The 26,794-nt window shown below is 36.3% G+C and overlaps 1 protein-coding gene across 6 annotated transcripts in view; it reads left to right on the top strand.

Moving 5' to 3' along the window:
* The window catches only part of NBEAL1 (neurobeachin like 1), an 80,507-nt gene that overhangs the window by 33,562 nt on the left and 20,151 nt on the right, over positions 1-26,794 (top strand). For all 6 annotated transcript variants that reach the window (XM_042874259.1, XM_042874253.1, XM_042874254.1 and 3 more), the window contains 28 exons: positions 1,219-1,302; positions 2,754-2,852; positions 2,947-3,527; positions 5,259-5,391; positions 5,981-6,100; positions 7,241-7,544; positions 8,386-8,471; positions 8,920-9,009; positions 10,755-10,923; positions 11,997-12,130; positions 12,465-12,624; positions 12,722-12,824; positions 13,463-13,619; positions 14,180-14,338; positions 14,685-14,844; positions 15,105-15,193; positions 16,131-16,715; positions 17,187-17,362; positions 17,726-17,879; positions 19,390-19,518; positions 20,153-20,458; positions 20,557-20,706; positions 21,334-21,491; positions 22,186-22,310; positions 23,276-23,402; positions 24,511-24,659; positions 25,481-25,614; positions 26,496-26,597. In XM_042874259.1, the coding sequence (XP_042730193.1) occupies positions 1,219-1,302; positions 2,754-2,852; positions 2,947-3,527; positions 5,259-5,391; positions 5,981-6,100; positions 7,241-7,544; positions 8,386-8,471; positions 8,920-9,009; positions 10,755-10,923; positions 11,997-12,130; positions 12,465-12,624; positions 12,722-12,824; positions 13,463-13,619; positions 14,180-14,338; positions 14,685-14,844; positions 15,105-15,193; positions 16,131-16,715; positions 17,187-17,362; positions 17,726-17,879; positions 19,390-19,518; positions 20,153-20,458; positions 20,557-20,706; positions 21,334-21,491; positions 22,186-22,310; positions 23,276-23,402; positions 24,511-24,659; positions 25,481-25,614; positions 26,496-26,597 (4,923 nt within the window). The remainder of the gene's footprint in view (positions 1-1,218; positions 1,303-2,753; positions 2,853-2,946; positions 3,528-5,258; positions 5,392-5,980; positions 6,101-7,240; positions 7,545-8,385; positions 8,472-8,919; positions 9,010-10,754; positions 10,924-11,996; positions 12,131-12,464; positions 12,625-12,721; positions 12,825-13,462; positions 13,620-14,179; positions 14,339-14,684; positions 14,845-15,104; positions 15,194-16,130; positions 16,716-17,186; positions 17,363-17,725; positions 17,880-19,389; positions 19,519-20,152; positions 20,459-20,556; positions 20,707-21,333; positions 21,492-22,185; positions 22,311-23,275; positions 23,403-24,510; positions 24,660-25,480; positions 25,615-26,495; positions 26,598-26,794) is intronic.

The raw sequence follows: 26,794 nt of genomic DNA on the forward strand, positions 1-26,794 counted from the left end.
ACTTCAAGTTGCAAATATTTCAGTAGGTTGAGCCTCAGTTTTGTATCTTTTAAGGAAAAGGTGAAGTACATGAATGGAATCCAAATAATTCTATTAACCTGGTGGTGATTTTTTTTCCTTTCCTTTCCTTCTTTTTTTTTTTTTTTTTTTGCTTCTTTGTCTCAGCACTGTGGTGTTTTGGATTCTGGGGCCTTGTTTGTGAATCTCAATGGTTGTATTTGATGTCCTGATTCTTTGCTTGTCATCAAGAGCAGATGTTCACAAATCAATGGACAGGCTGAATCAGGGAGGTAGGAATAGCCTGTTGCTTTAATTTTGACGTAATGTTGTGGAAAGTATCACATGCAAGTTGTATTGATTTTGTGGTAGAATGATTTGTTCTGATTAAAAATGTAAAGGTGCTAAGTACAAGGTATGGTAATCTACAAATTGTGATTCTAACAAATGGCTTTGGCTTTTTTAGAAACTCAGTGCAACATTAACTGCATGTAAACATTTCTTCACGTCTAACAGTCTTCTGATTCTTGACATTTCATTTTCAAAATGTCTGATATTTAGAATATTATTTCAGGGGTGGTGGAACTGTTTGTACAGTCTTGCTCATTAGGTTTACTGATGGACCTGAAATACTGCTTGTTTTTGTCCTTAAGACCATGATAGAAATATTACTATAAACAGAAATTAATGGAGGAAAAAAAAAAAAACCAACCCAAAAGTTAATATGAAATTGGAAAGTTGATGATTGAGATAAGAATACGGGTGAGAAAGCCACTTTACTGTGCTGATGTGAGTAATCTCTTACAATTAGTGTGTTGCATTGTGTAGGGACTTATGGAAAAGAAAATACTCTATATGTACTGCAGATGCCTGATTGTTTAGCAGCACACACGCACACAATACAAGAGATATCTTAATTTGTTTTCCTTCCTCCCTCTTGAGGTTGTCCATTAGCCGCATGAGGAAAACGTGTTTGTCCATCAGAGCATTTGAAGTGAAATGAGTTTTGTGAAGGCTTCTCTCCTTCTCTTGAAGTGTTGTCTATTGTTAATGTAATCTTTCTTGTAGGCTATGGGGTACTTTGAAATCATTATTGGTGGAGATGATTTTTGAAGCATGCTAGTAAACTCCATTTTCATCCTGGCAGGAGGGCACAGTACAGTTTTGGAGCAGAATTGCCTTTATGCATTTGTATGTAACCACTGTACTTGCTGCTTTCAGGTATTTCAGGGACGTCTAGACTGCTTGGCAGTATCAACCATTCAGGCTCTCACAGCAGTAATGCACAAGTCTCCAGCTGCTAAGGTAACTATGCATGCAGCTATCTTCTTGTGATAGGCTTCTTAATTTTGTCTAGCTTCTTTTTTTCTTTTTTTTTTTTTTTTCAAAATCCTTGGAATTTTAGTAATTAAGTTGAGCAGCTTGTGATCACTAATTCCTGTCAGATAGGAGCAATGGACTGAGTATCCTCTGTTTCAGCCATTAGAAACAAATAGACATCTTTGTATGAGAACTGGAAAACTGGAGTGCAAATGGTAACTGGAACCTTTTTAAGGAGATTACATAATTACTTACCATGAATATTTGGAGTAGAATTAACAAATTTTTCAAAATACAGCTTCAGGAAGGAGTTAGTTTTTTATTATGTCTGTAATCCAGGATCATATTGCTGTCTAAATGGCAATCTTGCCTTTCCCCTGCCTTTCCTTTGTGATTATTCCTGTGGCTTGATAAATTAACAAGCAATGGCTAGTTTGTGAATCTGACTGAAATATAAAGCCATGGAAGAGTAGTAGATTTATTTTTAGATTGCTGAGTTCATTAGATTAATCCCATGTTTGAATGACTCCTGGCACACTGCAGGTCACAGAGTGAAAGTAGCTTGATTCAGTTGCTGCTTGTAGTACATTCTCAGTTAGAAATGACAAAGTAGTAAATCAGGCTCCTCCAGAGCATGTATCGGAGTACTTGCATCTCCACTGACACTTGGAAGCCTGGGGAAATGTTGTGTGACAGAATGGAGGATTGACTGTAATCCACAAAGTGCCAGTAAAATTTTCAGCTATACTTCCACTACAGTGTGTAATTTTTTCCCCTGTTTACTTAAGTAATTTTCACTTCTACTGGCAGACTCATCCATCTGTTCTAATTTCAGTGCAGAGTACCGCTGGGAGGATAGTATTTGTTTTGTGATGCGTTGGATATTCACTAACCAAACAGTAAACAGATGCTATGTAGTATGTTCTAGGCTTTGTGGCTCGTGTCGCTTTTCTTCGTGTAAAATCAATCAATTTTCAGAAAATCGTTACTGGAACACTTATCTGATTTTTTGAATTATTTAAAATGACTGATTTCTAATCAAGCTGGTCTAGAAAATCTTTCATTCAAAAGTCAGTATCTAGATTCTTAATTCTCAAAATAATAACTTTATTTCAAGCTTCAGTTGGCATTAAAAATAAAGTTATTAATAACTTGCGATAGATTTAACATTTGAGTATACCAAAGAAATACTTTTTGTAATTACTTCTTTGGTCTTACATTTGTTTATCTGCATGCTGCAGTGAGTTCTTTCTTATTTACAGCATGCTAGAGATAGAAATCCTTTCATAGTATGTCCACTGTGCTGAACCAAAAAAAAAAGCAATTCTTACATTCTAATCCTTAAGTCTAATATTGTTTTCAAGTAAACTTCGTTGCAGTAGATGAGCTGTTTGTGTCTATTTCATTTGTTAGTGAGACTGGATTTTTATCCTCAGGAGGTCTTCAAGGAGAGAATCGGTTATGCACATATCTACGAGGTACTTAAGTCACTGGGTCAGCCCTCACGGGAACTGCTGGAAGAACTCATGAATATGGTGAGATATACTGTGAATGCTGTCTGGAATGCTGTGTCTCTTCAGCAGTATCTCTTCTTGACTGTATTTCATGTTTGATTTCTTTGTTTTCCAGGCTGTTGAAGGTGACCACATGGCTGTTGGGATATTAGGCATTAGTAATGTCCAGCCATTATTGCTGCTTATCCAATGGCTTCCAGAGCTTGAGTCACATGACCTGCAGATTTTCATTTCAAATTGGTTGAGGCGGATCTGCTGTATTAACAGGCAGAGTCGTGCCACGTGTGTCAATGCAGACATGGTCATCCGTATCATTGAGACACTAAATCACCACTCTGCACTCCATTGCACTTGTGCAGAGAACCTGATTGCCCTTCTGGGCTCTTTAGGGAGCCAGTCAATGGGGTCAGAAGAACTGCTTCAACTAATACGGCTCCTTAGAACCGAGGAGCCAAAACAGGCTCACCCTTATGTTATTCCAGTGATGCGAGCCATTCTGGCAATGGCTCGGAAACAAGGCATGGCTAGTGCCTTGCAGTATTTCAACTTGTGTCACAGCATGGCGGGAATTGCTGTTCCATCAATTCAGAGGTGGCCAGGCTCTGCATTTTCTTTCAATGCTTGGCTCTGCCTTGATCAAGACCAGGTGGACCCTAGCACAGCTAGCAAAACTGGCAAGCGGAAGCAACTGTATAGGTACGATTACCATAATGACTTCAACAGCACAAATCTAGGTTGTCTGTTCCTTGTGGAATGTGGTATGTGGTACCTCCTAGTCTGTGTGGTACCTGTTCCTTCATAGAATGCAATATAAAGCACTTGATTTGTTTATTTTGTGGAAGGGAGAAGCTTCATCTGTCTTCAAAGCCAGGCTGTGTTACAGAAATAAGCACGTAGCTTCTCAATTACACTGCTTCCTCTACAGTTTCTTGTTTGCAGTTTCATTATCCACAACTCTGAATTGTTAAGGTATATAGCTTAAAAACAACAACCAGAAAAAGCAAAACACCTCAAAACAGAACAATCTGTGGTGGAATTGCGCCACAAACTTTAAAAAGGCAATAGAGCAAATTCTTAGCTGCAAAACACTTTTTCTACATAGTCACCACAATTAGCTATGCATTTTCACCAGTGATGTTCATTCTCATAAAAATCTGCACCAATTGAGATGGTCTACTGTTTCACAGCTGTGATGATGATAGAAAAATGTTGCACACCCGATTCATCTTTTACTGGTGTGAACAGATGGAAGCCAGAAGGTGCCAAATCTGGACGGTATGGTGGGTGTGGTGGGACAGTGCAGCCAAGACAGGCAATGTGCTCTATGTTCTTCCAACTCATATGGGGTCTGGTGTTATTGTGTTGCAAGAGGAAAAATTGTCCTCTTCTCTGGCTTGACTCTGGAGGTTCCAGCATTCAGCTTAGTCATTGTTGCAGCATGGCAATTAGTGGGGAAGGTTTGTCTGGGTTCCAAGAAATCCAGAATGATCACCCCCTTTCCTATCCCAAAAGGCAGTGTGCATCACTTTCCCCACTATAACATCAGTGTCACATTTGTGTTTTATACCAATAAATATTTGATAATACAGTAGTTAATGCCTCCACTTGGAGTCACAGTACCCAAGGGATTATAGCAGGCTTTGATAATACTTCACAGTTTATATATAGTTTTCTATATTCTGTATTATCTTAAAAAGAATGCCAGGTTTCTCAAGGCAAGCCTGTTCGTGCAGGGTTTATTTATAGATAGCTGCTTACAGCTGATCTTCATGATAGAGTGAAATAAGCTATTTAACCATGACTATGTTTATATTTTGCATTAAAATTCTTGCTTATAGGTAATCACAGATTTAAAAATATTTTTAAATCTACACTTACTGTCTCATCAGTTTTAAACCAGATTTGGCTGTAATATTATACGTACAAGCATTCTGAATTTCTGAATTATTCCATTTAGTGTCTTGATCTTTAAAATAAAAACCTTCATATGCAGTGGTATGATGTAGAACTATTAAATTAAGAGAACACATCTACTAGCTATGCCAGCAATCTCACCTAGCTGCATGCATTATTAGCAGCTTTAATGGGGCTGATGGACACAATTAACAGCAAACACCACTGTTTGCAGGCCTTTTAATATCTTCTTTAGTAGAACCTTGTGGCTCTCAGACTGCAACAGTCAGTAGTTGGATAGCTACAAGCTTCTTCGAGAGATGTGGGGGATGCCTTTGTCCTAGCTGTCCTGGGGGTTCCTTTCTTGTGAGATTTGTCTTGTTCTTTTGAACAGAAGTAATAGCTAGGCAGATAATGATGTGAACAGCAACAAAAAGCTCAAGTTGTTTCTCTCCTCAGTGAAAATACTGTTATGTGACTTACAGTATGTATGGTGAAGCAAGTCCTTAGTTTGTTTGTTTTGTCATTCTATAGCTTTTTTACAGGAAGCGGTATGGGTTTTGAAGCCTTTATCACATGCTCTGGTGTATTGGTGGTAGCAGTTTGCACAAAGAGGGAATATGCGACAGTGATGCTGCCTGACCACTGTTTTTTTGACTCACTCTGGGTAAGATGTGATGCTGAAAAGCACTGTTTAGCATAGTAGTGTTAGCTCAGAAGTAGCAAGTTTGATTGCTATTTTATAAGTGATCTATTTTATTATACTTAACTGTGTAAGAACAAATCTGAACTCAGATAATACAAGTGCTTTTTACATAAATTAGTATTTAAGATAAATTATGCCTGTTGTTTTAGCTGTTCTTATTCATAAGCTGGTTATAGTGTTTTTTAAATGTGTGTTTTATATGGGAGTTTTTTAATATATGGATCTTTTTTGTATTCAAACAAACAGCTGTAGTGTTGTGTGCATACTACTGTTTCTGCCGTAACTTATTCTATTCTAAGGACTGATGTGCATGGTCTTGTAAGAACCTATAACCTCTTTTCTTAAAAAAAAAAAAAAAAAAAAAAAAAAGTTTAAAAGTAAAATGCTTAAAAGAAGAGCTGATATCAACAAGGTCAGACCAGCTACTTTGGATTTATTTTCCTAAGGATTTTCGTTAATGATTTCTTCATCAAATTAGTGAAGGTGAGGTTAAATGGTTGTGTATTATCATTTCACTGCTTTTTAATAACTTTATGAATTTATTAATCAGCACAACATAACTATTGTTCACATGCCTGGAAAGAGACCCTTTGGTCAGAGCATTGTGTACATCTATGTCAATGGACAGCAGAAGATCTCTGCCCCACTTCGATTCCCTGCCATGAATGAAGTAAGTTCACCTTCTGTGTCATACACCTGTCCTGATGAACTTCATAGAAGAATGAGAACATAGTTGACTTTTTTTATGCTTGGAAACTCAGTAAGAGTTAAAGGTAGTTTAGAGCATTGTTACTAAGTTGGTTCAAGACTAGATAGTGTCCAAGGTATCATAGTGGAGAAAAAGTAGAACTAACCATTAATTAATGTTTGTTTAGTCATCTTAGTTTTAAAAACAAACTGGGAAAAATATCAGCTTGGTTAAATAGTGGGGTTTTTCAGGACCAGAGCCCTATGATAGAATTTCTGATTAGTCAGCTCTGCAAGTAGTGTGACAGCCCCAGTGAGAAATATTCCATCTTGTTTTCAGTGGCCATTCATTTTATTAATATTTTCTATGTGTTCCCATAACACATGCTAATCTGATACCTGTTACCATCTTATATCATGCTTGGATAAGCATGAACACTAGCAACAAAATGAGAACCTGGCATCTTAAGTTCTTTGTGTGGGATGAATCCTTTCTAACCTGGGCTATAATACTTACCATTCTTCCCCTGTTCAAGTCCTAATTTAATATGTAAGTATTTTGAGTAGTTTTAGTAAGCATTTAAATTAAACACTGTAATAGTGAAATCAGTATAACACTTCAAGAAGTATGTTGCAAGATAGAACTCTGGGTTTTGGCCTACTTGTAAAATAAGCACAATAGAGAAGATATCTATATGTGGGGTTGGTAATCTTCCTCTGAGGGCTTTTGTTCAAGTGGTAAATAATTGATACATATAGCAGGCATAACAGGCTGGTATTTTCAAATACAATCCAGAAGAGGAATGTTTACTAGAGTATCTTACCAGAGTACTGTCCAGGCTCTGTTCCTGGCAGCCTTTTTTGTCACACAATAGTTGAAATGACCAAATTGTTTTCAACTGAATTAGGAGCACTCTGCTGTTGTGAGAAGTATGTGTTCTTTTCTTTTGGATTCTCCAGAGTGTGCCAGTACTTGCTGTTCTTGGTTTAATTTATTTAGTTCAGATTCGACAGAGATAGTCTTCAGATTTGCTTTGTAAAATAGGTGAAGCAGAGGTGGAAAAGGAACGTAGACTTAAACTCAGTGTGTGTTTTGTTTTTTCTTCTATTCTTGCTTCTACAGCCTTTTACTTCTTGCTGCATTGGTTCAGCTGGTCAAAGAACAACAACTCCTCCTCCATCTCAGATACCAGATCCACCTTTTTCTTCCCCTGTCATGCCTCACCGTACATCACTTGGGGGCATTCTCTCTCCAGGAAGCTGGGGTGGGATGCTTGCAAAACCAGAACTCATCACCAAGATGATCTCAGCAGGGACTCAGGATAGTGAATGGGGATGTCCAACATCGTTGGAGGGCCAGCTTGGTTCAGTTATCATTTTTCATGAAGCACTGCAACCCCCTCAGGTGAAAGCATTGTATTTGGCAGGTAAGTAATGATTATACTAATTTTTAGTGAAACAAAATGGTTGAGTTAGGGACAACATCACTTACAGCTTTGCTGTACACAGACATGTAATGATATGACAGACAAGTTACAGTCCAAAATAATTTTAGAACTAACATAAGTGAGGGGGCTCTATAAGAAGCTCAGAAATAAATGATAAGGATTTTTATTTAAGTTAAAATATTAGGTTTCCATAAGCTCATCTATTTATTTATGTACAGGCTTGCCAAAATCTGGATGTTAAGTATATCTTCACTTTTCTTTTTTTTCACTGTTTGCCTACAATTGACCTTACAATTGAAGGTCTTTAAAGTATTGCTCTTGTTGACAACCCACTGAGGTGATTTACACTTCAGAATTTTTCCATGAGAAATCAATTAACTGTGATTTGAAAATAAAAATAAATTATTGATCTGTTTTACTGAAGTATTAAGTGAAGTTCAATAATGACATGGGATTGTTAGAGATTAGCAAGTACTTCAACCATTAAAAGGAAGTATTTTTATGTTGCTAGATAAAGTTGACTTGAATATTTCTTACTGTCTGGCCATTTGAGCTTTTTGATAGGTTGGTGGCAAGTATAGATGTCTGTAAAGAAATGTATCTGTTCAAGTGTCCAAAATATTGTATAGTTTGGCTTTTTATCAAGAATATGTATTTGCTTTTAATAAGAACCCTATGGAATTAATAACTTCATAATATTACTTTAAAGCGTATCTCAAATAGGTATGGTTCAGAGTATCCTGCCACAACAAAGAATGGTTGTATAAAATTTGTGAAATATCCAGTGAAGTCTTAAAAATTAAAAGCAATGTATTTATAGGTCCAAACTGTTTAACTCCATGGAAATCTCAAGAGCCAGAAGTAGCAGATCTCCCCAGTAAGGTGTTGCTGCATTACACGCCAAAGGTATGGAACAATACGGATTTTTCTGTTGCTTTTGCAGTGTGAAGTAATTTCAGAACTTATCTTGAATGGTTTTTTCTTTCAGAAAATTCTTTTAGAATTAGAACAAACTAATGTACCATTAACATGTAAGAACATTTAACATTAACATATTAAGTGTACCATTTTGGCTTTTTTTACACAATGGTAATGGGAAGATGCAGGGTAGCAAAAGCTTTCTTAGACTACAATTTTGGGGAAGGGCGATAGATGTTATTCTTGTTTAGCAAAAGGACAAAATTATTTTGTAGAAGTCAAATCTAAGATGAATAAATTTTCTAGGGTTCCCAAGTTGTTTAAACAACATCCTATCAACACGATGACACTAACTATTATGCATTATTTCAAAGCTTTCTGCATTTTCAAGGATCTGTTGTTTCCTAAATGATACTGTAGCCTCCTTACTTCTCAGGCCTGCAGAAATCCAATTTGTCTTGACCTGTCTGCAAATCTCTTGCATGGAAGACTAACTGGAAACAAAGTAGTGAACTGGGACATCAAGGTAAGTGCTTACTGAACAAGCAGAAGCTGTTGTTTATGTGACAGTTTTCTTACATTCACCTAAGTTTTGGAATGCTAGAAGTTATTGTCATAATGCCAATGACATTTAACAGATAAAAAGTCAGTCTTAACACCGCCTGAGGAAAATGGCTTATTTGCAGCTAGACAGCTTGATCAAGAAACATTGTGATTAATGATTTTTCTGTTCAGATAGAAAATACTAATTCTAATACTAATACTATAGACCTTTGCTTGCAGGGCTCTTTAAGCAGAAAAAAAAACAAAACAGAAACAGAAACAAAGATTGAGGGCAGAGCATGTATCCTATGGACAATTTCTTGTTTTGTTTTGAAGACAAGCATGTGAACAAATAAATGGAATTTTAAATTTTTCTTGTTTAAAATCATTTTCCAATTTCTTACGAATAGTATGCAATCAACTCAATGAGCAAACTAATTAGTAAGGAAATATTGTTTGGGCTACACTGTGCATATGCTCTGACTTAAGGAGATTAATGTTAAGAAAATGGAAATGTTTGCTAGTTAATTTTGCTGTGATGTGAATAGTTAGAAAATACTAAAATTTGTTGTCTTTATCCAGTAGGTAGAAGAGAGGTGGGTGAGGATGGCTTATATCTCTAGCTGTATGGGAAAGTATATTGAAGGTACAAATCTCAGGAGGATAATTAGTTCATTAACAAACAGTGGGGATTGGCACTCTCTTGAGGACTAGAGTGAGGGATAAAACACAAAGCTGATCAAGTCGTTAAAGAGATGAGACAGCTTGAAAGGAGCTACAGTTACTGCTATCTTGTGGTTTGTAGAAATTCAATTTTTTTCAACTTTCAAAAGTGTGATGCTTATTGTTTTGCCTGGCTAATATGGAAATCTTCATCCATGAGATAAATCTTACAGATTTAAAAAAACTCTTAGCTTAACTGTTCAATTTTCTTTAAATATCCCATGTTTATTGAGGCAAATCTAAACAGAGACAGGGGTATCATATGGGCATGTAAACAGTGTAACAATTTAAAAAGTGGAATGTGATGGAGGCAAAAAAGGGTTCCTCTACTTCTCCCCAGTGTTTGTGGGAAGGAAAACTGATGTTCTGTGATTGGCTTACGGGTATTGTTTTACTTTGGATTCTAAGAATTTTAGTATGCAGTGGTTTTCCTTGGGCTAAGGTGGGCAGGTGAACAAGCATCTCTGACTAGTTTGCTGATTATTGTTATCTGTGAGGAGTGGAAATTAAGTGTATTTTTAGTCTTGAATTTGAAAAAGGGTGGAGATAAAAACTGAAGTATACATAAAATTATTTGGAAAAAAAATAATCTTATCATTTTCTAACTACTTGAAGTAGAGATCTTACAGGAACAGGATTAAAACATGTATGTAGTATTTAGTTACTGCAAGTAACTTTGATGTCATGAATGTTTTTACTCTGTTTTTCCAAAATGCTTAATAGAAAATTCTTTCTGATATTTATAATCTTCAGGTTCCCATGTTTATTTTGAGGAGGGTGGAATGAAGTGTAAAAACACAGCTGACAGGAAGTCGTGTAGTTGCAGTGCCTAAAATCTGGGCAATACTCTGTTTAAACTCAGTGTTTTAAACCAGTTTTAAACAGGCATAAAACAACTTTATTGATTTGTGAGTGTATAAAGTTCCTTATCTAATGTGAATTTCTGTGGCATAATTTAGAGAATTTTATTTACGGTTGCTTTCCTTCCATTTCTCTTAATTTTAGGATATGATCAACTGCATTGGTGGAATAAATGTGCTGTTTCCGTTGCTGGAGCAGATCAGTTTTCTTGGTAGACAGATGCCTGAGAAGTCTGTAGGGGAAACTCCACCTCCTGAAGTAGTTACTCCTGTAGAGGGAGACTGGGTGGTATTGTCATCCACAAAGGCATCAGGTAGGTATCAAAGTACAACTGAGATGAACTTTTAAAGTTTGGTTTTAATTAAACATCTTTATGTGAATAGAAGTGATTCTTATACTTGTTGGCTTTTCCAAAGCAGCACTCAAGCTTGACAGGCTGTTGCTTTTTCTAGACATTTGATGGGGTGCTGCATAACAACTATTCAGCACAATGTAAAATGAGCCTGATGATCTATTTGAAATATAAATGCATTTAGCATTGTTTTTTCTCTTAATGGTTTCCTATTGTATTAGTGTCAAAACATGCAATTATTTCTACTTCTTTTGAAAAGCTTGTTGTGATTATTTTGAGAAATTGCTTTCTTTATTCAAAACCTGCTAATATCAATAGGAGGAGGTTTTCAACAGCATGGATGTTGGGTCAGACAGCCAAATAAAGATCATGGAATATCAGATCAGTGCTGTGTAGATTCTGTCACGCTTTCATTTTCTTTGGAAAATGTTCAGACTCCTACTCCTTTCACATGAACAAATCAATATAATTAAAAGGAAGCTTTAAGAACAACTAGGGAGGGGAAAAAAAAAAAACAACAAAAACATCTAATTACCACCGAACTGTACTAGTATAAGTTGGGAATTAATTTTTGTCTTAGCAGAAAACAAGAGGAAAACAGATCTTGCAAGGGAACCATTTTCATTTGTTTTGAATTTGAAATGGTTGAATAAATATGTTTCCTCACTCATTATCATTAATTTTTGCATATTATGTCTAGTTACTGCTGAAGGAGAATGTCTGATGCAGCATATACAAGAAACTGTGACTAAAAGGAGGGAAGTCTCTGTGTAACAGCCTTAAACATGAAGCAAGGATCAGGTTGTCACTTTCTCCTGGAGAAATTTGAAAAGACTGATTCTGCACAGGGGGAGTAAAAGCCACTGAAGAAAGCTTACAGATAGGAAAAAAAAAATGCAGAAAGAGTTAAGGAAGTTCAGGGAGTAGCTTTCAATGCAAACACTTGATTTTATTTTTTCCCTATGATAAACAATTATCTAATGATAAACCGTGAGTCTTACTGATTCTGATTTTGGTACTGCTCTGTTTTGCAGAGGCACGCCTGGAGAAGAACATTGTTGCAACTTTCATCTTGATGATTAAACACTTCATTCAGAGACACCATGTTAATCAAGAAAATCTCGTTCACTCCCATGGAGTTGCCACCCTAGGAACCTTGTTACAGAAGGTGAATAAATTCGAGAAACAACCCTTAGAAATGATTGTTGCAGATGATTTCCAAATTACTTCGGCATCTTCTTAGTTTGTCTAGGATGCAAGGTTTGCCTCAAAGGTTTGCTTAATATGTGCATTTCTTATGCTTCTGAAAAGAAGTGTAAAGAGCTGGCCTTGGTATACAAAGTGAAATGTTTTGAATAATTCATGTTCTTGTTTTGTTTGTTATATTACTTAAAAGCAGGCTTGCTGTAAAAGAGAATCTTAATAAAAAAAAATATTATTTAAAGTAAAGAATATCCTAATAAACTTCATATTTTGAGTGTTAACACCTGTTATTTTGATAGGTGCCAAGCATCCTAATGGATGTGAATGTACTGATGGCTGTACAGCTGTTGATAGAGCAAGTCTCAGTTGAAAAGAACTTGCAACTTCTGCAACAGATGTATCAACACTTACTTTTTGACTTCAGCATCTGGAACAGTGGGGACTTCCCTTTCAGAATTGGTAAGTCCTTGGATATGGGGCAACTGCACAAAGACACAGTACTTCTCATTTGATATAAATATTTTTCTAGGTTCTAATATGAGACCTTATATTGTAGGGCATATACAGTATCTTTCTACGATCATCAAAGACAGCAGAAGGCTCTTCAGAAAGAAGTATGGTGTACAGTTTCTTCTAGACACGCTGAGAGTTTATTATGGGTATGAGTTTTACCTTTTCTAACTTTTTCTTTGTTGTATGCAGTTGTTCTGTTAAGTTGTAGTGGAAATGCTAAGTCATGGCTTGAAACAGTGAGCACCTGGGGGGGAGGCAGGGCCAACCCAGGGAAACTTGGGTGTGTATAAAGCAGTCAATGCACCTGAGTGACCAGAAGGGGTGAGCCAGGATCCCACCACTTTCCGGATCCCATTCAAGGGTTGGCAGTGGAGACAAGGGTATCTTGTTGGATATCCCTGTATACCTGAGGTCTCCTGAATGTAAGCAGCTTCTTTCCTTTATTTCTGTGCCTATGGCTGTTGCAATTTGAGCAAATCTTCATTTGCTGTGGCCTGGAACCTTGCTGCTCTGTTGTCACTGCTGCATTTTCCATCATATTACACATGTTCACCTCTTTACTCCTCTGCCCCTGCTTGTTCTAGTAAGAAAGGAAATAAAACTGGCTGGCTTTTATTGCTTGATTTCATTTTCAAAAAACACATGAACTTGTTTCCATTTTACTTGCTTATCATTTTAAGACACTTAGTTCGTTTATATCCTGGTAGTATTTGAAGTGCAACTCAGTTATTACTGAATTATGGAGCACTTGCTTAGAATTCCTTTCTTGTCTGTTGGCGTTTAGGAGTGGCAGCAAAGACAGTGATTTAACTCCTGATGACTTGAGAACTATACAGACATCCCTTTATGGACTGATCAAATATTTTCTAAGCAAAGGTGGAACACATGAAGAAATACAGAGCATTGTAGGATACATAGCTGCTACCACTGAAGAAGAGCAGGTATCCAGTGTGGTGTAAATTAGTATAAACTGTATGTGATTTGGTTGTAGTTCAGGAGTTAGACTTGATCCTTAAGAGTCCTTTCCAGCTTGGGATATTCTGTATTGTTCCGTTTAGAAATCTTATTTGTATAAAGGGAGGTATGATAAAACACACAAAGAGTTGATTGATTTATGGTTCTAATTGGGTGTGCTTCTACATATAACCTGTCTCAGCTACATGGGGATCCTTACAAAAGTGCTCTGTTGGTAGCTGTAGTTTTACTTATTTTCTCGTGTGTTATGAGAGAAAATGAATTGACTTTGATCATTTTTGTAGTGATGTGAATTCCTATTTCGTAGGCATTATTAGTGCTTGAACTTGATTTGTAGTTCCATTTACAGCTTGATAGTGTCCTGCATATAGCAAAAATATCCACTTAAATGTGATAACAGTGAACAGACAATGTACATTATATAGCAAGAGAGAATAGAAATTAAAGAGCAAGGATTTTTTTTTTTTCTGGATGGAGAATAAAGTCTGCATGAATTCTAGATTAACCCAGTTGTCTTAATTTTCAGCTCTGTGGCATCCTGGAAGTTCTGTTCAGCCTTCTTCATTCCAGCTCAGCCCCAGATCAGCTTTTTTTATTGCTTTTTGAACCAGGAAATGCTGATATTCTTTATGCTTTGTTATTGCACCAGAGGTACTCTGACAGGCTTAGAGAACTTGTGTTCAAGGTAATAAATGAATGATATGTTCATAAATTAATCAACAAAGCATGGATTTGTATTTTTCAGTAGTCAGACTGCAGAAGTGCAAATGCTTACAAAGATGCTGGTAATCCAAGCTTAATTTTTTCTAATATGCAAGCAACAACATGTAGCTAATCACTGTAGTTGCAATGGGGTTAGTGCTCTCCTAATGTCAAGCATTAGAAGTATTGGGACCTTTAAAATTGAGTCTGAATTTTTTATTAAAGGGTTTTTTGTAAACTATGGACTAGTATGCTATGTCGTATGCAGTTAAGTTTAAGAAGTCTAGATGCTTCCTCATTATTTTGCTTTTGTGTGCTTTTTCACACAGATTATGGAAGAGATGCTGAAATGTACTAAAGTTTATGAACGTAGTAAGCACCGTATGAGACTCAGAGAAGTGGGGTACTCTGGACTTGGACTCCTTCTGAATGAATCGTCAGTTACTATTTCTCTCATAAAAAACCTTCTTAACCAAGTTCTCCATGCAGGTAATGGGGAAGTGTTGTCTACTGTTAGTAAATGCCTGTTTGCTCAGAGGCAAATACACTTGCTTTTTGCTCAGGAAAAAGTTACTTTATGAATCTGTTCTATTTGCAGTCCATGCTAGTCTCAGCTGTTTTCTTAATTCCCTGAAGCATGTTCCCTTTGCCATTCCTGGTTGTGGAAGTGACTTCCAAAGCTATTTTTAACACTTAACTGTTACATCACTTGCACGGAATAGTTTGATTTGTTTTTTTCTTCTCCACAGATCCTGCTGTGAATTATAAAGATCTTTTAGCTGTAGTGCATCTGGCTCATAGATCAGATATAAACATGAGAGTGGTTATCTGTAGAAAGGTTAGTTACCTTTAAAAATAGAATACTGTTAAATCCATAAACTATATTGTGTGATGTCTTATTTGAGATGTTTTAGCTACACTGGCTGCTGCTGTTGCTACTTTCCTTTAGTAATGATTTAGGATGTTAGGAAAAAAGCTAATATGGAACTTGATGTTGAACTTCATATATTTAAATCTTTTAAAAAACGAAACCCCAAGTCTCTCCAGTGATTCTCAACTAGCATATTTTTTTTTGTTGTTTTAGAAGTATTGACTTGAATTAGTTTTCTCAAAGGATGCTTAAGCTCAAGGTTTTGTTTCATTCTTAATGTTACTTTTAATACAACATGTAATGGTTCAGAAGAGTATTTAAGGATGCAGAGAGGAGATGGAAAAAGTAATAATTCTTAAATGAGCTCTCTGGCTTGTGTCACTGGAATTGGTAGTACTGAATGTAGTTCCAAGAAACTATATTCTATACCAAAGTTTCTCAAAATAAGCTAAGTGTATGCTATCAATAAGCTAGTAATATTGTAGCTTACTTTAGCTTTCTTAATTTTTCTGTTTAATAGATTCTAATTAAGCATATCGTGTGCTATGATTTTGTTAATGGGATTATTTGCTCTGATAATTGCCTTTTCTAGGAATTGCTGTAGAAGAGTGACTGAAAAGTGAGGACTTACTGATATACATTGATAGTTGGTTTTTTTTTTTTCCCCCATGTTGTATTCCTGGGATTTTTTTTTTTTTTTTGCTCTTATATGCATTTCTAATTTTGAGTGATTTTTGTGATATATATGCTTTCTGTTAATTCAATATGACTTTTTTATAAGCTGCTAAAAAGGTAAAGAAAGCTGTAAGGTCATAAATCTTCTAATTTAAAAGATAGAATGAATGATAGAATTTAGTTTCAAGCTAAAATTAATGTGTAGGTGTGAACTATCTTCTATCCTTAGGTTTTGCATCTTTTGCATTCCCAACTGGATGCAGCACAACAGATTTCTCAGCAGCTGGGCTGGCAGGACACTTTGATCAGACTCTTCCTGAAAGAAAATTCTGAGGTCCGGATTGGCTTTAGAGAAAACAGGGCTGACTCCTCAAGGGAAGAGGAGAAAAATCCTCCTGCTGAAGAACTTCAGAAATATCATGCTGATAAGATGGAGGGAGATAAAGTTGATACCTTTGCATCTATAAATGGATTGTTTGATCAGTGGAGTTTAGAAGACAATAAATCCTTGGATGTCCCAGCTCATTTCTCTGCTATGCCACTGGAAGATGCATCCACAGCAGAGATGTCTTTCAAGTCAGAGGACCGAGAAGATTTGTGGCGCAGTAATCCTTCACACCTGAGTCTAGATCTATCCAGCGTTGACTCTTATGAACTAGCTGACGTTGTGAATCAGATGACAGATAGCCTGCCCAGCACACCATCACCTATAGAGAACAGAAAACCATTTTCTGGGCAGCCTGAAAAGGAGCTAGATGTCATAAGCGCTGTGGGCTTCAGTGCTGCTGATCTATCTTCATTTGAAAATCAAGGAGTAAGTAATTTTCTACCTATGTGGTTAATTTCTCCTAATGACTGCAATTTTTTTCCTTTCTAATTGTATCCCTAATGGGCATATAATATATATAATATAATATAATATATATTGTCCTCATTGTCCTTTTATTCTTATATCTTCTGAAGGAAAATAGCCAATAACGTTCTTACAGTCAGTGGGGACATCTCTGGGTTATGTCTCTTTTTGGTTAGAATTGCTTGGGCAAAGGTGGAATGGGGAGAACAAAAGGGCAGTTAAGGGTTAGGTTTAAATAATGATGTAGAAGTCAATATATGTTACAGTTTCTGGGAAGCCACTTTTTCCCATATTTTGTGTATTTACCTATTAGACTTGAGGCTGTAGAGTTTTCAAACAAAAAAGTGGAAAGCATAGAGAGACTATGATGAAGGAGAAACTGTGAAGATTTATAGGAGTTGAAGGGCTGTAAATGTTCCTTTTCTTTTGCAGGGGGGTGATAATGAACTGATACAGTTACTTACAGACATCCTGCTGTGCATAATGTGGAAAGGCATTGAAAGATCTGATGATGAGGCTTGGGTAGAGAGAGGACAGGTGTTTTCTGCACTGACTAAACTGGGAATATCTAATGAGTTGCTGCGACCTTCTGATGAAATAAAACTCAAGTGAGTGTACTGTTCATGGGCAGGTTCTATCCTTCTTTTGATGAAAAAGGGAAAAAATAAGTGGGCTTCAGTAAGGCTAAGAAGGAATGGATGTTTACCCTCAAGATACAATTTTTTTAGCTCTATCTTCATGTGCTATCAGTATATTTTACTACCTATTAGGTAATGTGGTTTTAAGGTTTTGAAAAGCTGTATTCCAAGTTCCATGTGCTCTTTAAAATCTTTTACATCTCTGTCTTATTGAGAATACAGCAGTTATCGCTGTGGACTGAGAGATTCAATTAAATACTTAATAGGATTTTTTTAAAGCCTCTTACAGCTGGAACATGTAGTAATTACTTCGGGATTTTGTTTTACATGCAGCTTATTGGAGAAGATGTTAGAATGGTCAGTCACTGATAACAGAGATTCTAAAGCTCTCCCTACACACTCTGAAAATGCTTTCCGGCTCTTACTAATTGTACAAGATTTCCTGCAGGCAGAAGGACTTGTTAACTCAAACTTATGGACAGAAAAGGTACAGTAACTGCATAATGGAAATTTTGTGGGCAGAAATAGTAATGAAAAAGTTGTCAACTTGGATAATGTCATCTCCTCAAGGTGTTTGTTTTTAAACTAGATATTGGAGAGCAGTGGTTCATAGTGAAACGTATTAGATTGTCCCTTAATGAGAAAAATCCTAAAAGCTTACTACAGGGAATATTGGGCATACATTCATAAGTAGCTCAGTTTTATACGTGCAGGGAGTCAGAAACAGGAGCCCTGAGGGAGGAAAGAACTAACAATCACAGTAAGTAGTAAGATAGAGAAACTATGTTTCCTGACTGTTTCCTGCTTTCTTCATGTAATTATGTAACTTCAACAATAGTCTTTCCTCTTGCGCTGTGTTGTCCTTGCTTTTCCATTTTTGGCAGATATGAGTTATTTGTTGAAAAAAAAAAAAAAAGTAATGTTAAGTCTTCAATGGAGTAATTGCTAAGCTGCTCTCCATACCGCAGGCTTGTGAACAAACATAGAGTAATTGTAAAGCTTTCCTTTGTGTTTTTTTTTTTTTTAAAGACTGCTCTATGTAAAGGTTTTGCTTTTTGTTATGATCTAGCTTTGTGAAATCTAATTAGAAATGAGATAGGAACTTTGGAGCAATGGGGGATGTGCTTATTGCCATCTCTGAATTGAAAACAATGACTTTTGTAAATTGTCTTCCACTGTGCCTAGGGAGAATTTAAAGCACTGCAGTATTTTAAGCAGCTTTCAGCTTGCTACAGAAGCTTTCTTGTGAGTCTGGGGCTTAACAGAGTAGTAATTTTATATTTTAGAAATTTTTTAGGGAATACACCAACATATGTTATTTTTAAGTAAATGTTTGATGGTAAAATGGGTCATTATCTTATGATTAGCTTCATTTTGTAGTGAGGTTTTTGTCAGGTTTTGGTTTCTATGTTAGGAGAGATTCAGAAAGAACTCCTAATGTAAGGTATTGGTAGTTAAGAAGCTTCAAACTTCTCATCAATTTTAGTATTCATTGATGAAGCCTTGCTTTACTTCTCAAGGCACCATACATATTACTGTTGCTAGTGAATTATATTGGCATTACTCATATCACATAAAACACAAAATAAAAGGATAAAATGAAAACCCATAAATACTGAACTAGAAATTGGTTGTTGGTGTAATGTCTGCATGATTGATAAGAATGTCTTTTCAATTGTAGCAATCCTGCTGCAGGAATCTATAGCTTTTTTTAAGGAGTTGACATTTCCTGGAGTAAGTTAAAGGAAGAAGATAGACATATATACAATATGTTGGTTTTGGCTTTATTCAGGAGACACTTGAGTTAACATACTAGGCTAGTTGTATTTTACAGTCAATTTTTTCATATTACTGGTTTAGCTACAATCTTTTAGGACGATGATATGGCTTTGGGTAACTTAGAAGTGGGAATTCTACAGCTCTTTGAAATGATTGCATCTCCATCTGGAATAGTTACTGGTAATTTGTTTTACAAAAATCTTCTGCTTTTACGACAGCTATTGGAGGAATTAGTGATTCTTATGGATAGCCTGTCAGTCTGGTACTCTGCTGGCCCAGAAGCAGCCTGGTTTTCACAGGTGCAAGTCCAGTTGCTCCTTGGATTCATTGCGCAAGACAACTTACAGGTTTGTTGCAAATTCCAATATATTTTAAGGGCATATCTGGTGTAATTGTTCTGATTCTGAAGGATCTGCTTGTACCAGTGAGAAGAGTGATGGCAGTCTTTTATCCTTCTACATGAAAATGGTAAGCCCCAGTAAAAAAATTTGCAAACTTACTCTGTGGTCCCATCGATGTGCATATCTTGAATGTGTGAATGAGGTAGAGAACAAGCTGTTTGAACTTGGAGGTTATGTAGCTTCTAGTAGCAGTAAGATAGCAGTCCTGATAGCAACTTTTCGTTTCTACCATAAAATGTTTGTTAGTGGTTTCAGGTTTGCATAGATTCAGTGCATGTGAATCTGGACTGTTAGGCTGAATGGACAGTTGTTATAAAGTTAGCAGAGCTGTGTTTGGAATAATGAACCCTTCAGAAAACCCAGACTTGTTTGTTTAGGCACATACTTACCTTAATGCAGACATGTGACTGAGGTTGCAACCGACTCAGGTTGAATTAAGTGAACAGTGCCTGTATGTGATGCCTGTGTGCCCTTAGGCTACCTGAGATACAAACAGAGTATGTAAATACTTCTGTGCTAAAAGATAAGTGCTCCAAATTACTATTTTGAGTTGCACTCACTTTATTGTTTGTCTATGTAGGTCTGTGCTATGGCAGCAGCAAAACTGAACACCCTTCTTCAGACCAAAGTAATAGAGAGTCAACCTGAAGCATGCTACCTGTTGGGGAAGTTAGAAGGCATCTTAAGTAGATCAATTGAAGAGAAGACAGAAACGTACTCATTTTTGATTCCACTCGTTCGGACGCTGGTATCCAAAATTTATGAACTTCTCTTCATGAATCTGCATCTCCCTTCATTGCCTTCTACCAATGGCAGCCCCTCTTTCTTTGAGGACTTCCAAGAATATTGCCGATCTGATGAATGGAAGGTTTATATTGATAAATATGTAAGTAGTTAACTCTTTTGGTGTCATTCATGCTTGTTTTCATCATTAGAGCAGAGCAGTTCATATTCAGAAATCATACTTTGTTTTGATGGGAACAGATTATTCCAAATATGAAGCAGTATGAAGAAAACTCCTTCAGACATGGTCATGAGCAGATGGCAGTTTATTGGAAGGATTGTTATGAGGCATTTATGGTGAATATGCACAAGCGAGATCGGGAGAGAGGAGAAAGCAAGCTGAAATTTCAGGTAAGGTTTTTAGTAGCTTATGTCTCAGGATTAATAAAAAAATAAAATGGAGAAATTGAATTCCAAAATAACCCAATTCAAGTTACTGCAGGCATGTTGGTGGTTCTGTTGAAGATTTTTCTGAGGAGTCTGACTATATATACATGTAGAAGATTTAATTCTGTTGTTTTTAAGAGTCTTGTCTGTAAGCAGAATTATTTCAGGACAGATCTTCCATAGTACAGTAACCTGGGATTATCCTTAGCTATAAGCTATTTTTTTTTCGCTTTGATGTATGTTTTGAATTATTAAAACCTGAGTTATTAAAACCTCCATTATGATATGAGTTAACATTTCAAATTCTCTCAACTCTAGGGAATGTTTTAGAACAGTTAGCAGGTCCCATTTATTGCGTGGAAAAACTGTTTCTGAACTGACCTTTCTGTGTAAGGTTCAGATTTCGTTCAAGCATTAGAATTAACTGTTAAACAGCAGTAAGTCTTCAAAAATCTCTCTTGTAAGCAATGCCTTACATTTTCAGAAATGTCTACTGCTAAACCACTTCTATATATTTGTCATTTGCAAGAATTCTTGCAAGTTACAAAAACCGTTCTTTCAGTATTAGATTTATTTTTAATGGTCTTTCAGGAGCATTTTGTGGAACCGTTCAGCAGAAAGGCTCGACAGGAAAACCTGCGGTATAACAGTATGCTAAAGCAACTTCATAGTCAACACACAGCTACTCTGAGACAGTGGAGAGCAGCCCAACTTTATTTGCTCTCTGAACGTGGTCCTTGGTCTGAAATGTAAGTGAATTTCTTGAATCAAACAGGATATGATGCTTGAAAGGAATTAGTTCGTGTGATTAACTTACTATTTCATATGGCTAGAACCTTGTCAAATTGACTTGAATAGCTGTTCTTGACATGTGGACTTAATATTGAATGTATCCTTAATGATTTCTGCATTTCAATTATAAACATTGGAAGTTTGAAATGTTCTGCTGAGCTGGTTACCTGGAGTGACAAATGCAAATTGATTATCAACATTACTCTTAAAAAAAAAAAAAGACAAAAAATAACCAAAACAACCCTCTTGAGATATTCTACTCTTAAATGGTTCCTTTGGATGGAGAGAATAGTCTTTGAAAATAAGAAGTTAGAGGTTTTTATGTGCATGAAGCTGATGTCAATTTAAAATGCTACATTTTGCCTGCCCTAACTTGTGGGTGAATTCTAACTAAAGACTTTCTGGAACTTCTAGTGTAAACAATTTGCTGTATTTCAGTTGAAAATGAATGCTGCATGCAAAATGTTTTAGGATGATCAGAGCTGCAATATGACATACTATTGAAATGCAATTTGTAGCTTTTATGTTTTGCAGTCTGCCAATGTGTAGGTGGCTTGAGGATTTTTTAAAATACTTATTTCTTTGTAATCGTTTTGCTCATAGGTTTTTACCTTCTTTGAAGTATTTACATGGATATTCTTGTTTTCTCAGGAAACAGCATCCTGTTCACTGGAAACTTTCGAATGTTGAAAATTTTTCACGTATGAGACTAAAACTGGTGCAGAATTACAACTTCAACTCTCATCAGGATGCTAGTGACCTAAGAGATAATTTAGGTAATGTTATACCTAATGGTTTACTTGGATTCTGTGACTTTCTCTGATAGGTCTGTTTTTAACAATCAGTGTGTTACAGGTAGTTAAATCATATTTTTTTTTGTTATTCCCTCTACGGTAATAATGTTTAACATAGCAGTGATGCTTTGATCTGAAGCAGCTTCTTTTCCCAATGGAAAGAAAAATTTCCTCTTGTTCATTGAAGTGTGTATTTTTGGTGGAAAAATAGTTCAAGAGCTCCTTTGTTTTATAATAGGCAGTTGCATATCTTTCTTGGATCCTGTAAACCCAGATTAACTAAAAACAACAACAAGAAAAAACCCCACCAAGGTGCATTTCTCTAAAACCTACATGCTGTAAGAGCATCTGGCAAAACACTATGGAATATCTTAATGGAAATGTCTGCATTAGAATACAGTTTTCAGGGTTTTTGTCTTCCTCGTATAGTTATGTAAATTTTATTTCTCTGTATATATAGGTAATTTATATACATACATAAGACTGTAGAATCCTTAAAGTTGGAAGGGGCTGTTAAAGGTCATCTATTCCAACTCCCCTGCAATGAAGAGGGACACCCATAATTACATGAGGTTGTCCAGAGCCTGATCCAGCCTTGCCTTAAGTCTCCAGGATTGGAACATCTACCACATCTCTGGGCAGCCTCTTCTACTGCCTCACCACCCTCTTGCTTTAATGTTCCTTAATCGTTTTGATGTATTGTGAATACCAGTCAAATTTCACTGTTTTCTGAAATGTACCGTTACCAATTAACTTGACATATATTTGAATGTAATTCATGGAGCATTTTTAAAAAGTTCTGCTTGCCCTCTAAAGTATTGAAAGAGTCTGAAGAAGTTGCTTCTTGATTGAAGATAGCATTCAACAGTAGAAGATCCACTCAGTAGTTTAACTTTCTAAAAATGGATTAGCAAAAATTTTCTGAGCTGTTACACCTGTTACGATAGGTGTGTACCAGACACAACCCTCTAGTGAGTCTCTGCTTCTGGAGGTGGTGAAGCAGGTGAAAGTGAGTGACTTGGAAGATGATGTGCTTGAACTGCCAGAAGAAGACACAGCAGCCAGTTCCAATATGTAAGTGCAACAGCAATGAACTGCTGAAATTCATTTATGTAATTTGTATGTGGGAAGGAATAGGGAATCAACTTCAAGAATTGATTAGCATGCAAAACTTTCCTCTTTGTTTGTCCTTAGTAGTCCAATCCAGGGTTTTGTAGTAATTTGTGTAGCAGAAAAGCTGCTGCTTTCTCATTATAAACAATGATGCATGAAGAGCACCAGAGGAAAGGAAGTCTGAGTGTATTAAGTTCAGAGGAAGCATTTGTGAGGATTTGTGATTCGCTGCTCTCAGTTGGTCTGAGATTGCAGGATTGTTGAGGCTTCCCACTGTGCATTTGTTGTAGTTCTCAGGAGATGGTCTAACCTGTGAGGGTGTGGACCAGTTTGGAACCAGCTCTTGTCCAGGGAAGCCAGAGCTGTTCATTATGCTGTCAGTTGCACAGCATGAATATCTAACTAGTGTAATCTAATAGTCTCATTCAGGGGAGAAGATCAGCTGTGCTTCGTTCATGGACTTTAGGAGACTCTTCCTCTCAGTTTTTTCTTAATAGAGAGGTGGGGATCAAGGAGGAAGAGATGGTAAACACTTGATTCCCTTCACTCTGGCTACTGTGCACATGCCTGTGTGTCTATGCTGTTGAAGCCCAGAAGATGTGGAGGTGGTTTTTTTTTTTTTTTTTTTTTTTTTTAGTGATGCTGATGAATTCTCTTGTACCTCACAGGCAAACATTCAGTAACTTTTGAAAGCATCTCTGTAGACTTAAGATCAGCCACTTCTTCAAATATGTCTGAAGTTCACTTCAGTAACAGGAACCAGGGATTAGCTTCAGGCCAGATCACTCAAGTACCTTCAATACGAAAGAAATGCAACCTGTTGTTTTTGTACTTCAGAGGAAGTCAAGTTCATTGTGCCTGAAACTGAAATAGCAAGCCCGAAAAACAATGTTAAGAAATGTTTTCAAACCAGACTACTGGACTTCTAAATGCTAATGGAAGTGGTTTCATATAAATTTGCATGGTGTATTTTTTGTCTTTCAAATTTGATTCTTTTCTAAGCTGTACCAAGTATCTAAGCAACTGTATAACGTACCCAACCCCTAACACCTAGTGCTTTTTTTGGTAGGGATGACAAGGATGAACAGAGTCAGAAAGAAAAGCTAATATTGTCTGAAAACTGTGAACTGATTACTATAATTGATGTGATACCTGGCAGACTGGAGGTCACTACCCAGCACCTATATTTCTTTGATGGTAGCATCGAAAAAGAGGAGGGTGAGCATAACCAATGGCTTCTTATTTTCAATTCAGCAATTCTGTTTTCAGTAGAGATTTAGCACCAAACTAATTGTAAAAAAGTAGGGTGTGGATCTGTACTTAATATTGTTCCTGAAGGTCAGCCTCTGACCAATCCAATTATAGTAAATAATCTGAAACTATGCAAACTGAGCTCTTATGTTGATTATTTCTATAAAAATAATAGTTGATTTGTTGACAATGCTGCTAATGAGCATCATGCTATTTCCTCTAATTTATTTCTTAAACCACATTTCTGTTCTACATGACATGTTTCATTTATGTGCTGATTAAGAGTAGTAAGTTGTAGTTTTAAGTAGGAGGAGGAGTAAGTAACAGTATGTAAAAATTAATGGCTTTTTTTGTTACTTAAGGAACTTCAATGAAATATGCATGGTTAAGCATGAAAACAGTAAATTGTTGGTAAAATTTGAGAAACTATAGATCAAGAAGCTAACCTTTTGAGAATTCTACACAGAAGCTTAATCAGAAGCTGAGCCTGATTAAGAAAGCAAAGATGTTTCAGTTCATATTTTTTGTCAACAAAATACATTCATAATGTGTTTTGATCAGAAAGCAAAACCAGATTCTTCATCCTATTAGTTATTGCCCGTCTTTTTTTCTCCTGTAGTAGAGCAGATGAGGCTAGTAATGCTTCCAAGCAAAATGTTTCACCAAGCCATGTATAAAAAATGCTTTTTATGGTTGACTGTAGGGTGTTTAATACTGCATTATTTGAATAAGGAAAGTTTTTGAAAAGATTTTGATTCCAAATCCAGTAACCCAAGTGCTCTTCTTAGGGGTTGGTTTTGATTTCAAATGGCACATTTCTCAAATTCGAGAGATACATCTGCGTCGGTACAACCTGAGGAGGTCAGCTTTGGAGATCTTCCTTACAGATCAAACCAACTACTTCCTCAACTTCAATAAGGAGGTCTGTGTTTGCTAAATTTTCTTGTTTACTGTTATTAGTACAAGTGTCAAGTTCTAGTTCACTGACCTTATCTGTATCTGGTGTCTTTCATGAAACTGGCACACTAATGGTGAGTTATTTGCTATGCTTAAAGATTATATAAATTTGCAGCCTCCAAAAAACTCAGTCTGACATATGAAAACTGAGTAAAGATAAATAAAACAAGACTTTCCCTGTCTCTTTTTAGTGATACAGAGCTGTAATTCAACTAAAATTACATCAGTAGTAATCTGAATGTCTTGAACCTGCTTTGGCAGGGGGGTTGGACCCTGATCTCTGGAGGTCCCTACCAACCCCTAAGATTCTGTGAAGCTTGCACTCTTAAAAAAATATTCTAAGTAAATTAATTACTAATAACAGAGACGTTTTTAAATACAAAGTTAGAGATAATATTGTTCTGTGATTTACGATTAATGAACTTTTGTTTTTCTCCTGCGTTAATGTAAATGGTCTATTGAACATGGAACTAAGGTGAATATCAGGACTTAAGGGAAGTTACATATTAGTCAGTCAATTCAAGAATAACAGCTGAAAAACATTCTAAATAAATCAATCTTTGTGTTAGTTTTGTAAGGAAAATAGTGAAAGCTTATTTGAATAGCAGCCTTCTTAGAAGAATATTTAGTGGAATTTCTTTTACTGTAGCATCAACAAAAGTCACTTCACGATGTATGTCCTGAAACTGAAGGATATCGTATCCATGTGTCCAAAGGCTTATACAGCAAGAGACAAATGTTTAAAGTGTAACCATGTTCCATTTGCTTTGCACTGTAACTAACAGTGAAATTGTGTACTTGTCAGCTTCAATATCTAAAATATATATTTTTATGCTGTTTGAACAGGTAAGAAACAAAGTATACAGTCGAATATTGTCACTGCGTTCTCCAAATATTTCTGGGACCCGATCTCCTCAGGAGCTCTTTAAAGCTTCAGGTTTGATGCAGGTATGAAACTTCAGCATAAATGGTATTATCCTGCTCCTTGAAGGAGTTCTATACGTCCCTGAGTACTGATTTTTATTTATCATTTCCAATGGCAACTGCCAACTTCTCTGATGTCTCTCTGATATCTAAACTTCCACATGCATTTTTTTTAGAATTGCAGTCTTCGTGTTCACAGTCACTGAGTTTATGCCACGTAA

The sequence above is a fragment of the Lagopus leucura genome, unplaced genomic scaffold (assembly GCF_019238085.1).
Source record: "Lagopus leucura isolate 7727_CA_CO unplaced genomic scaffold, USGS_WTPT01 Super-Scaffold_100012, whole genome shotgun sequence".
NCBI lineage: Eukaryota > Metazoa > Chordata > Aves > Galliformes > Phasianidae > Lagopus > Lagopus leucura.